We start from the raw sequence: 16,122 nt of genomic DNA, 5'->3' as shown, positions 1-16,122 counted from the left end.
GAAAAAAATAAATGATTTACCAAAATATAAGATAAAAAAGAAGAAAAGGAAAATCTGAATTTTAAATTATTAAGATTTTAACGTCCAAAGTTGCGCCTTTTTAACACTTTGCGTGTTACCTTTATTTATTCAATATCACGTTCTTCACACTTAAACCATAAAATTCAGTTCAAGAGCAATATAGCAAAATAGTTTTAAATTGAGCATATCTTTAGAATTTCCGATACAGAGTCTCTCGCGCTGGAGATAAAAATGTTTTTTCTGTACAACGTTGCCATTGCTCGCTTTGAAATCCTACAATTTGTTAATCAAAAATTCGTTAAAGTTTTACAAAATAGGAAATCGATAATAAAACAAATTCCAAATTTTAAATTTGGGCTTCCACATGCCCATATTCGCAGTAGGATTGCGTCATTCAAAATTCGATGGCTCTATAGTGTTGTTTTATCACAATACGAGAAATATACATCTTTTATGCAAATTTTTCATTATTTAATTTCTTCAAATATAATGCAGGACTGTAACATTTGGTGGCAACAGTTTGAAAAGTGAAACGGACATTTATAGTGAACCAACGCAAAATCGCAAAACGAAAATAATTGTTCTTCAGGACAAAAAGACCCTTTGGACTAAAAATAGTGAACTCACCAAGCCAGGTAACAGAGAGAGAGATCTATATAAATACAAATATATATATATTTGTATTTATATAGATTATATATGCAGCCGATTGCAACGAAAAAGAGAGGTGCAAAGCTACATGTTGTAGCGGTCCCGTATACAAAATTTCAACGTTCTACGGTTGCTTGTTCTTGAGTTATGCGCGATACATACATACGTACGTACGTACAGACGTCAAGAAAATAAATTCTTTTCTGAATCCATTTTAAATCTATTTTACAATCCTTTTTGGCAAAAACAGTCTTTCATTCTGCTGGTACGTACAGATGTAATGCAAAACCATTGTTCAAATGTTTTCGAGAGCGGTCGAAATGGATGTTTTCTTTCAAATATGACTTCAAATATTCCTTTACTTCGTACTAGGAAGTAAAAATTGTTTTCATACAGTAGGATTTAATTTAAAATGATTATAATAGTTAATGTACTAAAGGGATAAAAATATTTTACCATGCAATTTAATGTGAATATTAGATTAAATAATTCTATTTACAGAATTCATCTACAGTTTTACCTCGCAAATAATAAAACAGTAGGGTGCCTAAGTAATGAAATTTATTGAATTGCATTGGCAAATAGCATTACTGCTAAAGCAGTTTTATCAGAATGAAAGTAATTTTTTAATTGGACTGCGAAAATATTGGTGCTTAAAGGGGTTATGTCGATGCATGGTCTGAAAAAAACTATTGCCAAAATTTGACGAGACTGGAAAATTGTGTGTGCTGCGACGAAGACGGAAATGGATTTCAAATGTACCTGTGAAAGAGGTCGATCTTGGTGGGATCGAAAGAGCGTCCGGTTTGCATTATTCTTCAAGTGCTCGAGAGGTGTCACATGATTCATCTCGCCTTTGGTCGACAGCACGGAAAGTTCTGCGATCCATTGTAAAGCGGTGTTTATACAAGATCCGAGTTCTGCAGCAACTGCGCTAAGCTAAAACGAATATCTCTAACTCGTCATTATGTGCGCCAAGATTGCAAACTTCGTCATTCAGCGCGTTAAGATGACAAACTCAAAAGCAATTTTTCCGCGAGGAACTCATTTATTTTTCCTTGTCCTCTTCAAACTGCAGCAAATTTTTTTTAAATGTAGAAAATCGCTTAATGTGTTTTTTTATCATTCTGAATTTTAAAGAGGAAAAACGTTTGTTTTATAATCTGTGAAAATTTCTAAACTTTACATCCGATACATATTTAAATGTTGAAATTTTAGAATCATAGACTTCAAATAATCCAAAAAATTGAGCGATTTTCGAAAATTCGCCACAAGTTCAGAAGTTAGGTTACTATTTTCATTCAAGTTTCATTGAAAAAATATTTTTTCTCGCTATAGTCGATGGTGCAGAGAGTAAGATTCTCAGATGCTCAGAATTTTGAAAAACGTCACTTCAACGCATTGCATTGTTATCGGTAAATAGTGTATGTACAAAATTTTAATTCAATAGCTTGTCAGGTTGTAGATGAAAAATAGTTGACAAAATTGCCGTCACAATGTAACAACCATAAGTGGTTATCATTAATTAAGGAAAAATCACAAAAATGACGATTCCTGAAAAAGTGACATGTAGAATTTAATGAAATTGAACCATAGTATACACTATATATGTTACCGGCAAAGAATGAAATCCGGCATTCTCTAGAATGCCTAAGCAATGTGTATAATGCTTAAAACTAGTCAACAATGTATGAAACGATTCATATTTCGCACATTTCCTAGGCATTCTATAGAAAGCCAAATTACGAACCGGCAAAGTATGAAATCCGGCATTCTATAAAATGCCTAAGCATTGTATATAATGCCTAAAACTAGCCGGCAATGTATCAAACGATTCATATTTCACACATTTCCTATTCATTCTATAGAATGCCAAATTACGAACCGGCAAAGTATGAAATCCGGCATTCTATAGAATGCCTAAACATTGTATATAATGCCTAAAACTAGCCGGCAATGTATGGAGCGATTCATATTTCACATATTTCCTAGACATTCTATAAAATGCCAAATTACAAACCGGCAAAGTATGAAATCTGGCATTCTGTAGAATGCCTAAGCATTGTATATAATGCCTAAAACTAGCCGGCAATGTATGAAACGATTCATATTTTACACATTTCTTAGGCATTCTATAGAATGCCAAATTACGCATCGGCAAAGTATGAAATACATTTCCGATTCATTTCGAAGAACCAAAACTACTCACCAGAAGTTAATAAATGACGTAAAAAGGCCAAAATGACTACTAAGAAGAAACTACGGGACTAATGGCTGTTTAATCGCTAGGATGTGATGTTTGTGGAAAACAAAAGTACATTTATTTACCCTGTTAAAGAAAGCGTCGGTACTATACAGTATTACGTCACGGACGCCGAGTTAATTTCCGTATTTTATGCAAACTCATTTGAGTACTGGACACGGACGAAACAGAATGTTGAAAGGATGTTCAATAAAATACAAAAACGTTGCAAGTAATGATATTGAACTCTACAACTGTCTTTTTGAGCCCTGTCAGGAAAACAAACTGGTATTAAAAAGACTATTGATGTGAAACTTGTGATTGCTTCTGAATGTAATTTCCGTCATCAGGTAGATCTTGCTATCTCAGCCAGATAGCAATCTTATTATGTTGTATCAAAATCATCTCACTTTTTTTAACGTATTTTGAATAAGAGATTTTTAATGGCACTCTTTCATTAATATTCAAAATAACATTTGTATTTCTGAGGTGATGAACGTCTTTTAAATAATATCCTTATCATAACCTTTTTTTCATACTTTGCGTAAAGAGCACTTGTCATTGTATAGAATGCCTAGGTATTATATACAATGCCTAGGGAAAGTATGTAATAATTCTCATATTTCATACTTTGCCTAAAATCGTCCGGCATCGGATACAATGCCTAGGCATTCTACAGAATACTGGCGTTTCAGTACTTTGCCGGTAACACATATATATATCATTATTGGAGAAAATTCACAAAAATGATGTTTATTGAAAAAAGTGACATGTAGAATTTAATGAAATTGAGCTATAGTATATCAGACAAATATGGTGTTATAGAAATTAGCATATGCATAAAATGAAAAAATCGGATGTGCCAGTTTGGCATAGGAAAATTACGTTTAATATGGAGTTTGATCTTTCCTAAAAGCAATACAGCACATACAGCGATGTATGTTGCCGTCAATTATACGGCAGTTATATCAATTTATATTAATTTTTTGAATCCATTGCACTGTTGATGTTCTGGATAAGGGGCGAAGATTAAAAGCTTCGATTATATATCATGATTGAGTGGAGCCGAATTTCTGGACCGAAACTTTAGTATGTCTAGAACACTCTTAGGCATAAAAATGCAACTCGCCATAACCTTCTCAGAAACCTTCCATGATATTAGTCCTATCAGAAGATCTTTGCTGCACAGCAGTATTGACTGCCATACGGACTCATAAATTCTCAGTATGAAGTCACGTTTTGAGATCTGTGTAACTGGGAAAGAGGACCATACTCCTTATAAGCGTCCTTTGATTTTTCGATCCTGCAATCTCTATTTCAAGTTTATTTGCTCCGATGAGCGTTACACAGATGATGACATGACGCGTGTGCACGATGATGGTGTATATAATTTTGTTTTGCATTTTATGAAGCTAAGTCCATATCAAATAAAAATTATCATGTTGTAAGTATTTATACAGCAACTAATAAAGTATGGAGAAGAAACTACTTTCTTACTTTGTTTTTTCGATAGCACTGTGCATCAGCATAACTTTTCTCTACGGTAATACGAAAGAGATTCCGTACGAGATGACAATGAAACATTTATTTAATATCTTAATGTATGTTTAACGTCGAACAGGAACAGTTAGATGTTTTACAATACATATGATTTTCAACAGAATGTTATATAGTCATTGGCCGAGAGTTCTTTTCATACTGTCCTTTCACATCACCATGAAGGAGTGGAGTGTCGTAAGTCCCACAATTCCTACATTTAATCACAACTAGAATTGAATGTTTTCGCCTTGTTTGTGATTCATGATGTTCATCCCTGCATACCAGCAATATCCAGCATCAAGTTATGTTTTGAGAGTTGTATAACTTTTAAAGGGAATTATACCAGTAATACATGTCCCCCATTATAAAACACATGAAAATCCTCCGTGATGTTAATTAAATGACGTTTAAATCAACATTATATTGAATTTGGTATTATAGTGGGGGACATGTGCTACTCATTATTCTAATTTTAGCCTTATTAAAATACAATCAAAAACTCTAAAATTTGACACTAAATTTTAATTCATTTTAATATAAAAACAATTTTAAAAGATTGAAATATTTATAAAAACAGGGTAGTTTTTAAATGTTTTTTACACCCCAAATTATCAAAAAATATCAAATGACAATTGACACAAAATTTTAATTCATTATAATATAAAAACAATTAAAAAAGATAAAATATTTATAGAAACAGTGTAATATTTAAACAATTTTATGCTTCAAAAAATCAAAAATATAAAATAACACTAAAATCTGTAAAATAATATATATTTTGTACAGAATTCTGATACCAAAAAAATGTAAAATAACTTATATTTCTGAATAAAATCGTGTATCCTATAGTGTGGGGAGACATGTACAACTTATACTCCTCTCTTTTGTCCGATCTTGCAACCTCTCTTTTAGACCTTCCTGTGCCGATGAGCCCTACGCAGGGTGATGCATGTGTACCATGACGTTGTATCAAGCTATGTCCATATCAGATTTCAGTAAAATTTGCCACTAACTTTGCAGAGACATTGGGTTATTTTAAAGCAGGAAACATGAAAAATGATCAATGCCCTCGCCGGAACTCGAACCATGGACCTCTCGAATACGCTTCCAGCGGGCTGACCACTACACCACGAAGGCATGCTAAGAAGGCGGCAGAAATACCTTATAACTTCTAGAGATAAATCACGGGGTGTTCAAAACCAAGATGTCAAAACTAAGGACCTGGTTTTAAAAAATTAGTAGTTCGCTTGAAAGGGCCATTGTTAAACTTTAAAAATCTATTATCTGAGGAGATCGTATTTTCACTCAGTTATGGCATATAATCGAATCCTCCTGTTATAATCTAAAGCATAAATAAAATAACTTACACTGCAATTACTTAATTACTGCTGCAGGAAACAGGGAGGTTCCCTCTTTTTTTTTTTTTTTTTTTTTTTTTTTTTTCTCGTTTTGATTAGAATTTCATCCGGAACTATTTTCTTTCCTCGAATGTGATCTGAGCATAAAGAAGAATATTACACTTGAACGAAAAGCTTAAAAAAACGCAGTAAACTGCGTTTTTTTTTAATAAAACCGCATGTTCCTTTTAAAAAAATATCTTATGAGTTTTTTATTATTTTTAATATTTTTTCCCAGGACGTAACTCACACTGCTTGTTAATGGTGGTTGAGCTGCCTGTTTTCAAACTTCTTCAGGCATTTTAAAAGATTGAAGTATTATTTAATTAGCAAAATAATAATAATAATCAGCATAACAATAAAATTCTGGATTTTCCGTAAGTCATTATGGAGGAATTTTTTTTTTCTTCTTGTTATCAGATCTTTACGCTTATTATCCTGCCAAGCTCGGAGGAAAAGTTCAACTATTGAAACAAAAAATCACTGAAGAGAGATTATTGTGGGATAAACCCACAGTAGGAAAAAATACTTGCCGAATGCATTGAAGCTTGAAATGGCAAAGCAGCATTTTTTTATTTCATTTCATTCAAAAATTTGAATATAGCCAAACATATTAATTACTTGGTAATTTTTTGATGGTATCATTATTAGAAAAACGTAAAGAAATAGGGAATGCGTTTATAAAAATAATAAGTTTATAAAAATTCAACAAAAATGATGAAGAGAAATAAATAACAAGGAAAAAAGATTAATATTATTAAATGACTGAACACTTCTAAAATTCTCTTAATGCGTTCATCATGTAACTCATAATTAATAATTATCATCCAATTGGAATTCTTTTGTGATCCTCTACAAGAATTATAAAACATAACTTCAGAATTAAGAATTTTGAAATTCTTTTACATTCTATTATTGTTTAACATAAGAGCTGTTAATTAGGAAAAATTTTGAGCCAGAATTAAAGGGGAGCAATGGAATGATTATTTCAAAATGAGAACTTGAACCTTAGATTAAAAATGATTTCAGAGAAGAGCTCTGCTATTCATTTCGAAGAAATTTTATTCTAGGCCCACTCTGTCAAAAAACAAAATCATTCTGCTTCATTTTGTCTTGAATACTTCATTGGTATGTAAGAAATTAAAATAATTAAATGATAATAAAGGGAACAAAAGTTGTAATGTCATCTGTCGAACCCAATAGAAAAGAAAATATTAAAACTTTAATTTAAAGGTGTTAAACATTTCTTGCGCTTTTACGGATTCGTGGATTTGGAGCTATTGACGACAACATTTGATAATGAATGAAAACACAATTTATTGGCCAGTATTACTCAGGAAAACTCCAAAAACACATTTACAGTCGTCAAAAAACTACGACAAACACGCTGAAACAATCGGCAACACACCCTTCAGGCTATCAGGCTATAACGATGAAGACAGCTTAACGGCAAAGCCCTAGAGTACAGCTCCCGACTCGTTTCAGTTATTCTCGGAACTCAACGTACTCTCGAAACTCACTACGCAACAACTCGGGGTGCACTCGACGATAGCCTCAACGACGCACACTCTCGATGCATCAGCTCGCAATACTCTCGACACTAGACTAACAATACTCGAGGACTAGAATGCTACTCTACGATATAGCTTTTTGGCCTACCTTTGAAAATATTCTGTGCCAAACTTTAAGAATTCGTTCTAGAATGTTCTCCATCCGTCTATGGCATATCGCCAATTTTATCACCAAATGGGCGATTTCGCACCAAATATGGCAATCCTAAACCCGCCTTGAGAGGAAGCTATCTTACTGCTGCTGGGCATTTCGTAACACATTTAATGAAAAAAGATTGCAATTAATATGTTCATCTGTACTGGACAGGTTTGAATAATTATGTGCACTTGAGTGAATCTGTGATTCATTCACTGAAGTTTTGCATGTGAAGAAATTATAAATCAATAAAGAATCTCATTTATCTTGAATATTTAAAAACTTTGTCTCATAATTTTAATTCTTTCGTTTGGGTTTTATCTAAGAGGTTGAGTTATTGCATCTTTACCTTATTATTATTTTTTCTACAAAACGCCTCAAACAAAATCTCTTTGTGTTTTTTATTGCTTACAGTTCAAGGGGTAGTCGGTATAGATAAACAAAAAGTATTATCCCTAGAGGGACATTTTTGTTGCAAGTCTCGTGCAATGAAATAAATGCACAGCTATAACTTGAATAATTGATAATATTTTTTTCTTAATAATTAAATAAGTGACCGAGTCTCTATGTGATGAGAAATTACTACGAAATAATATCACAGCAATTTTATTATTTGGCTTTAAAATTTTTATTTACACAATAATATAATATTTAATATAAACAGACTAATTTTAAAAGATTAAGCATGTTTCGCTTAAATTTTTTTTTCGGTTTAAACAAATATCTGCATACTAAGTTCAGATTGTAATTTTCTTTTAAACCTAAGATTTAAAAAAAAAAAACTTTTAAGACCTTTTTTTTTTTAGAATTTAATGATTAAATCCTTTTTTATGTAAAAATGAGACATCTTTCGCTAACTCAGCATAGTAAGTTTTGCTCTTTGATTACAAAATCACTCTAAAAACTCATAACACATTTTTATTGTATAATAAATACCAATAAAATGTTGAGTTTTATTCATTCTGTTTTCGTTCCTCTTGCGTGGTTGATAAACGAAACTCAAATAACCTGAGCTATAATGAGTATAAAGCAAAGCCAGTTCTTTAGAATTTAATTACCCTTTGCTTAGAAAGATTCATTATTAGTCACTTCAAGTTATTCAGTCGCATGCGTTTTAGGCGATAATAAACTGACTTCATTTTTCAATATCATAAGCACCAGTGTGAATGTGTTTAGTTCAACTTGAATGTAGGCTTAGAATCTTATTTAGTTTTACTCCCTTAATCATATGCACCCTTTTAATTAATATATTTTCTTTCCAGGGGGAGTCAAGAAGAGGGATTACACAGCAGCACAACTTGTCAATTTGCTTAAGGGTTTAGCAAAACTCCGGAGGCAAAGGCAGATCCGCATCACAGGAAAGGGACTCAGGTTTGGGATCAGTCGCAAATGAAGCTATGTATTTGACAGCAGATGTTCTAAAAACAAAGCATTTTCAAGAACATTCATGTAATCATATGTCATGTGTTAATTATTAATAACATGTGTGTGAATAACCGTTTGGTTTACATGTGTAATAACATGTGTGTGAATAATCTTTTGTTGAGTAATATCTCATTCCAAATTTCCTCCTTCGAGTTTCTAAGTGGGCGACAATGAATATATAAATACTACATAAGATAAAAAATTTTAACTTGCGTTGCGTTTTTTACTTAATGTTGCCAAGTTAACGCGAAGGGAAAGAATATATTTCCTAAATTAATAATTCAACTAAAAATTATTAATTTGCTTTCAAATTTTAAGTTTTCATAAATATATAATAAAACTTTTCTACTAATGGAGGTAATTTATAATTCAAAATATATTTAGAAGTCTTAAAAATTATTCTGCTCCAAGAGTAGCTGATAAATACAGCTACCTTCAAAAACGTCTTAATTATTCTTTGGCAGTAAGCTCATATAATGCAAAGTGTTTCAAAAGGACTTAGCCAACTATGTACAACAACATTAAATAAAAACGTTTTCAATGCATTGTAACATTGAAATACCCAAAATTAAGTTCAGTCTGATTCTCTCCAATAATGTTCTAGACCAGTGTTTTTTAACCTTTCTAGCGAGTCGCACCCCATTGAATCTGAAAATACATCTCCGCACCCCATTGAAAAATGTGTTTTAATTTTTTAGTCTAGAAAAATACATTTTGTTGCGAAACTTATTGTTTATTGAAAAACATTGTACATTTTATATAAATACAAAACAATATTATTTTAATTAATGACTAGTCTGTTGTTGTTTGTTCATTATTATACTGGCGAAGCGAGGTTCCTTTTTTGAAAGACATACGCGTAAGTCATCACTTGCATTTAAGCTATTTGTCGCTTTAGTTTTTATATGCAAAAGCGATGAAAATCCCATTTCGCACAAGTAGGTGGTAGCAAAGGGTAAGAGTAACTGCAGTGCTCCTTTCGCATACTCTAGATAACGTTGTAACTGTGAACGCCAGAATTGTTGCAATTCTAATTGTTCGAATTCCATTAGAACAAGTCCACTTACTGGCATTTCAATAAGTTGATCATTTTTCAGATAACTATCATCCATCAAATTTAAGTCAAATAGAAATGGATCCAGTATTCATCTCTGAGTTTTTGTAATATTTCCAATAGAAAATGTTGCGTGCGTACGGGTTCGTTATGAAATGAATGCACAAGTCCGATGAAAAACGAACAAAAATTTATTATTATCACAACAGAAATGCTTACATTTTCTCAAATTATCATGCAGTATCACAATATCTCACAGTAGTTATCTTTTAACTACTTAAATGTACAATAGAACGTAATTCAAAACAGCTAAAGAACGCTAATCCGCGAATTCGCTATAATCAACAACGGCAGTTTTCTAAACAACAACAAACTAAGCAACTACTACAAACTGAGATGTTTTCCTCCTTTTATAAGCTTTTAAAATCACGCGCTAGAATTTTCCAGTACTTTCTCGAAATCAAAAAGAGATATTTATTTATTTAACGCATGCGCTCTTGTATTTTTAATTTTTCCGGCTTAGCTTTCTTTTAATATTCGTCACGCGCTGCACTGCACGAGAAACAAAACCATTTAATTTATAATTGAACTAACATTAGCTTTTTAAATACCAAATTCGTAACACTGCCCCCTTCCCAAGGACTGCACGTCCCGGGCAGTACGATCCCTGGACAGGAAGCTAAACTTACAACTGTGGCATAAATGCAACTGAGGCATAAACATTACATTACAATATCAAACAATATAAACAATAAATGCAATAACTAACTTAAACAAATCAAATGCTATCAAATACTAAATACAAAACAAATACTAAATACAAATCAAATACTAAATGCAAATCAAATACTAAATACAAATCAAATACTAAATACACATTTATAAACAAAAAGGACCATGGTCTGATACTATTTACAATTATTTACATTACGTACTATGGCCATAGTAATGAGCTAACCTGTCGTAATGAACGACTTTAGGTTTAGAGTTCGAAGACTTACGAATCCGAACCACGACGTCATTCAGCCTTTTTAGGACTGTATACGGGCCATCCCAAGGTGACTGTAATTTCGGACAAAGTCCTTTCCGTCGAGTCGGATTCCACAACCACACCTTGTCTCCTTCGTGGAACTGATGTTCAGTAGCTCTTGTGTCGTAGCGGGTCTTCATCTTCTCCGTCGCCAAGTTGACTCGCTCTCGTGCAAAGTCACTTCAAACCGGGCCTGGAGATCTTGAATATATTCCTCAGACGATGAAGGAGCATCCGGAGGGCGGCCAAACAATAGATCACAAGGCAGACGAAGGTCACGACCGAAGAGCATCTGTGATGGAGAATAGCCAGTAGTCTCGTGGACAGCACTGCGGTAAGCCAGTAAAAAGAGTGGTAATTTCTTGTCCCAGTCCTGTTGGTTTCTGGAAACCACTAATGAGAGGTTATTAAGGATGGTTCGATTGAACCTCTCTACCATGCCGTCCGACTGGGGATGCAATGGCGTCGTTTGAGTTTTGTCAATGCCGAGTAGTTTGCATAGTTCTTTGATTACTGCCGAGGCAAAATTCCTTCCCTGATCGGAATGTAACTGAAGAGGCACTCCGAACCTGGAAATCCAGTGCTGTATCATTACCTCAGTTACTGTGACAGCCTCTTGATCAGGAGTAGGATAAGCTTCAGGCCACTTGGTGAAGTAATCAATGACAACGAGTATGTATTTGTTGCCATCAGCAGTTCGTGGCAGAGGTCCCAGGATGTCAAAGGCGATACGTTCAAAAGGCGCCCCTACGTTGTAACGTTGCAGCTTGCCTCGGCTGCGTCTCCTCGGTCCTTTCCGACCTGCACAGGCATCGCAAGATCGGCACCACTTTTGCACGTCATCCTTTGCATTATTCCAGTAAAAGCGCTCACGAACTCTCTGCAAGGTCTTCATTATTCCAAAGTGACCTCCAGTAGGGGTGCTATGTAACTCTTTAAGGACATCAGGAATGCGGGATCTTGGAAGTATAAGTTGCCATCGGAACGTCTTCCCATCATCCGATTCGAATTTCCGGTATAAGACGCCGTTTCGAATGTGAAGTGAATCCCAGAGTGCCCAATATTGTTTGGTTGTAGGACTACAGATAGAAATGTCCTGCCAGGTAGGTTTTCTGTTTGATGACTCCATAAATCAATTATGGGTTTAATGTCGCGGTCTTCCAGCTGGTCTTTCCTGACTTCATCATCACTCCACGGTTCTCTATCATCCGATGTTGATGTTGTAATTTGTCTTGCGACCGGAGTCAGCAGCTCGTATTTCGCTTCCACCCTGGAACAATATCGGCAGCTTTCTTGGCAAGGTCTTCTAGACAGGGCGTCGGCGTTTCCGTGTGATGATCCCTTCTTAGGATGGATAGTCATGTCTTCAGATCCTGAAAGCAGTTTGTTGTTTTTCAAGTCTAAGGAAAAATTGTATTTCCTTAAAAAGTCCAATCCGAGTATGCATGGATCTGTAATATCCGCCACATATGCCGTCTGATGGTAGGCGGCACTTCCAAATGTGATTTTCACGTTTAACTTCCCAGCTATGTCGATCTTATCACCAGACGCAGTCTGAAGGGTAACACAGGATGGCGTCCAAATAAGTTTATCTTTAAACTGTTCAGCTAAGTCTTTCCTAATGATGGTAACATTAGCTCCTGTGTCAATGATCATATCGCAAGGAACTCCATCGATATTCCCATTAATGGACATTCCGTTACTGTTGCCACTCACTGTATAAATTTTAAGCGCTTTAAAACAAGGTTTTTCATTATCTGGCAACCTCCGTTCCTCGATATGGTCACTGATTTGTTTACTGCGTCGTTGCTGGGAAATGGTCTTATTTTCCGTACCTCGGGGTGTTTTGCAGTTTCTTCGTATGTGGCCTTCAACTCCGCAGTTCCAGCACTTTAGAACTAGTTTCTTTTCACTTCTGTTCCGTCTCAAGCCACTGACTTGTCTGGTAAAATCATCTGCTTTATATTCCGTACCCTGGGGCGTTCTGCAATTCCGTCTTAGGTGACCTTCACTACCACATCTCCAACACCTTGGAGCCACTTTCTTCTCGCTCCTACTTCGTATCAAAGCTTCGACTTGTCTGGCTAAATCATCTAAACGAGCCATCAGTTGATCCACTGGCTCATGGACTCGCACAGCTCTAACTGGGTAGTGATCTCTATTAGTTGCTTCCTGGGCTGCCTCGAACTTCATGGCGTACAACAGAGCGCTTTTCAAATCTTTTACATCCGCCATTCGCAGTGCTTTCTGTATTTCAGGGTCCCGGATGCCATCGATGAAATATTGCAGGGACAGGATTTCCCTTGTTTCTGTCGGGCACTCCGAAAAGGCGTGATGTGACAGCCTTTCAACATCCGTGGCGAGCTCCTGAAGCGTTTCGGTGAGCTTCTGTTGACGAGATTTTAATTGGAGCCTGCTGTAGTCTTTTAAACATTTCTCGCCGAAGCGCAGCTCCAAAGCGCCGGATAGAGCTTCGAAATCTAGCCTTTGATTTTCGGGAAGCGTCTGCAGGATATCCGCTGCGTCTGCTCTCAGAGAAGTGGCGAGATGACAGGCCTTAGCTTGGGAATCCCATCCATTCGCATCCGCAACGATAGAAAATTGTGTCCTATACACCTGCCAGGAAGTCTTCCCATCATATGTAGATAGTTTCAGAACGGAACGAGCAGGCATCGATAAAAATTTGAAACCTTCAGAATTGTTTCCTACCGTCGCTATGCACTTCTTTAGGCTGTCAACTTCTTTAGCGACGGCAGCAGAAACCCTATCATCAATTTGTTGTTCGACGGCAGAAACTCTCTCTTCTATATGTTCTTTTACAGAAGAAATTCTTTCGTCTACTTGTTCTTTTACCGAAGAAACTCTTTCTTCTATTTGTCCAACTTTAGTTTCAACCGCGTCTATTCTGCCTTCCATAGCCTCAAATTTATTTTATATTACGCAGGTAATTTCTCTTTTCATTTCGTCCTGACCTGCTTTCATCTCATTTTTAAGAGATTTCATCTCTTCCTTAACGGATTCCTGGCCCAACTTCATTTGTTCCTGTGCCGTTTTCATTTCTTCCTTGAGGGATTCCTGGCCCAATTTCATTTCTTCTTTAACGGACCTTTGACCAGCATCCATTTTCTCTTTAATTTCTTCTTTAAAAGATGTTTGGCCAGCTTCCATCTTTTCTTGGAAAGCAGCAAAAGCAGTAATGAGCTGTCTCAATTGTTCTTCCATCCCTCTTGTTATTGGCATTCAAATCCCACTTCTGACACCAAAAATTGTTGCGTGCGTACGGGTTCGTTATGAAATGAATGCACAAGTCCGATGAAAAATGAACAAAAATTTATTATTATCACAACAGAAATGCTTAAATTTTCTCAAATTATCATGCAGTATCACAATATCTCACAGTAGTTATCTTTTAACTACTTAAATGTACAATAGAACGTAATTCAAAACAGCTAAAGAACGCTAATCCGCGAATTCGCTATAATCAACAACGGCAGTTTTCTAAACAACAACAAACTAAGCAACTACTACAAACTGAGATGTTTTCCTCCTTTTATAAGCTTTTAAAATCACGCGCTAGAATTTTCCAGTACTTTCTCGAAATCAAAAAGAGATATTTATTTATTTAACGCACGCGCTCTTGCATTTTTAATTTTTCCGGCTTAGCTTTCTTTTAATATTCGTCACGCGCTGCACTGCGCGAGAAATAAAACCGTTTAATTTATAATTGAACTAACATTAGCTTTTTAAATACCAAATTCGTAACAATATCCATTCAATGACTCACTCATTCGTCTCAAATGTCTTACAATGTCGGGTATAATACATTGACTACCAATAAGTATTTGGACACCTGTGATAGAAAAGAAAAACTAACTCTATTCAAAATCAATAGTTGGTAGAGCCTCCACGAGAAGTAATTATAGCGTGGACCGGGGCATACTTTCCACAAGTCTTTGTATGACAGCTAGTGGTATTTTCTTCCACTCGGCTTGGAGAAGACATAGAAGTTCCTTCACCGATTTCTTCCCTGCCGAATTCAGGGAAGTACACCCCTGAATTCTGCAATGCAACTCGTCCCAGAGGTTCTCGATAGGGTTCAGGTCTGGACTCTGGGCAAGCCAGTCCATTCGATGAACTCCATTGGCACCATACCAAGCCTTGGTTAACGTCGAAACATGACAACTGGCATTGTCGTCCTGAAAGTAACGGGGGTCCAACCCGTAAAACTGCCACAACGTAGGAAGCACATTGTCATCCAATTGTAGGCATCGGAGTTGAGCTTACCATGAATGGGGACTAAGGGTCCCAGCTCATACCAGGAGAAACACCCCCAGACCATAATTCCTGCTCCGCCGAACTTGAGTGTTGGCACAATGCATTCTGGCTGAAGAATAGTAATCTTCTCCAGGTAGACGCCAGATCCAGACCCTGCCATCCGAACGGTAAAGTCTGAACCTTGATTCGTCACTCGAAAGATCTCGTTTCCACTGATCTACGGTCCAATTTCGATGTGCTTTGCACCACATTAACCGAGCAGCGCGGTTGGACTTTGTGATCAAAGGCTTATGGGCAGCGACACGACCATGAAAACCAAGCAGATGTGCTGCCTTACGGATGGTATTCATTGAAACAATACTCCCGGATGCCTGTTGAAACTCCTCGCGGATGAGAGCCATCGGTTGGGTGGGGTTTTCCGAATTTCTCTGGACAGCACTCGTCGATCTCTATCTCCCAGTTTCGTTGGTCTGCCGACTCGGGGAACATTCTAAGAATCACCGCTCACCTTCCACTTCTTAATCACATAGGCCACTGTCGATTTTGGGTACTTCAGATTGCTAGATATGTCCCTAAAGGATTGACCACATTTGTGATACCGGATAATTATACCTTTCTCGAAATCAGAGAGTCCGAACTGCGAGGCATATTGCATGCTACTAAAGCCGATGCTGTTTCCTACACGATATATACCGGCGGAGTCCGGGACGTACCTTAGGACCGCAGATATCGTCATTTGCATTTTTTTTAGGTGTCCAAATACTTATTGGTAGTCAGTGTA

At 36.0% G+C, this 16,122-nt stretch overlaps 1 protein-coding gene across 1 annotated transcript in view; it reads left to right on the top strand.

The window, feature by feature from the left end:
• Nucleotides 1-9,195, top strand: part of LOC118195834 (uncharacterized) — a 139,939-nt gene extending 130,744 nt beyond the window's left edge. The window contains exon 5 of the mRNA XM_035367167.2: nucleotides 8,820-9,195. Within this exon, the coding sequence (XP_035223058.1) occupies nucleotides 8,820-8,950 (131 nt within the window). The 3' untranslated portion in view covers nucleotides 8,951-9,195. The remainder of the gene's footprint in view (nucleotides 1-8,819) is intronic.
• The last annotated feature ends 6,927 nt before the right edge of the window (nucleotides 9,196-16,122 follow it).

This window comes from Stegodyphus dumicola, chromosome 2 (genome assembly GCF_044657685.1).
Source record: "Stegodyphus dumicola isolate Sdum_Otavi_A_Nest chromosome 2, ASM4465768v1".
NCBI classification, from domain to species: domain Eukaryota; kingdom Metazoa; phylum Arthropoda; class Arachnida; order Araneae; family Eresidae; genus Stegodyphus; species Stegodyphus dumicola.
Note: the sequence above shows the minus strand (reverse complement) of the source record. Positions and strands in the feature narration are given on the sequence as shown.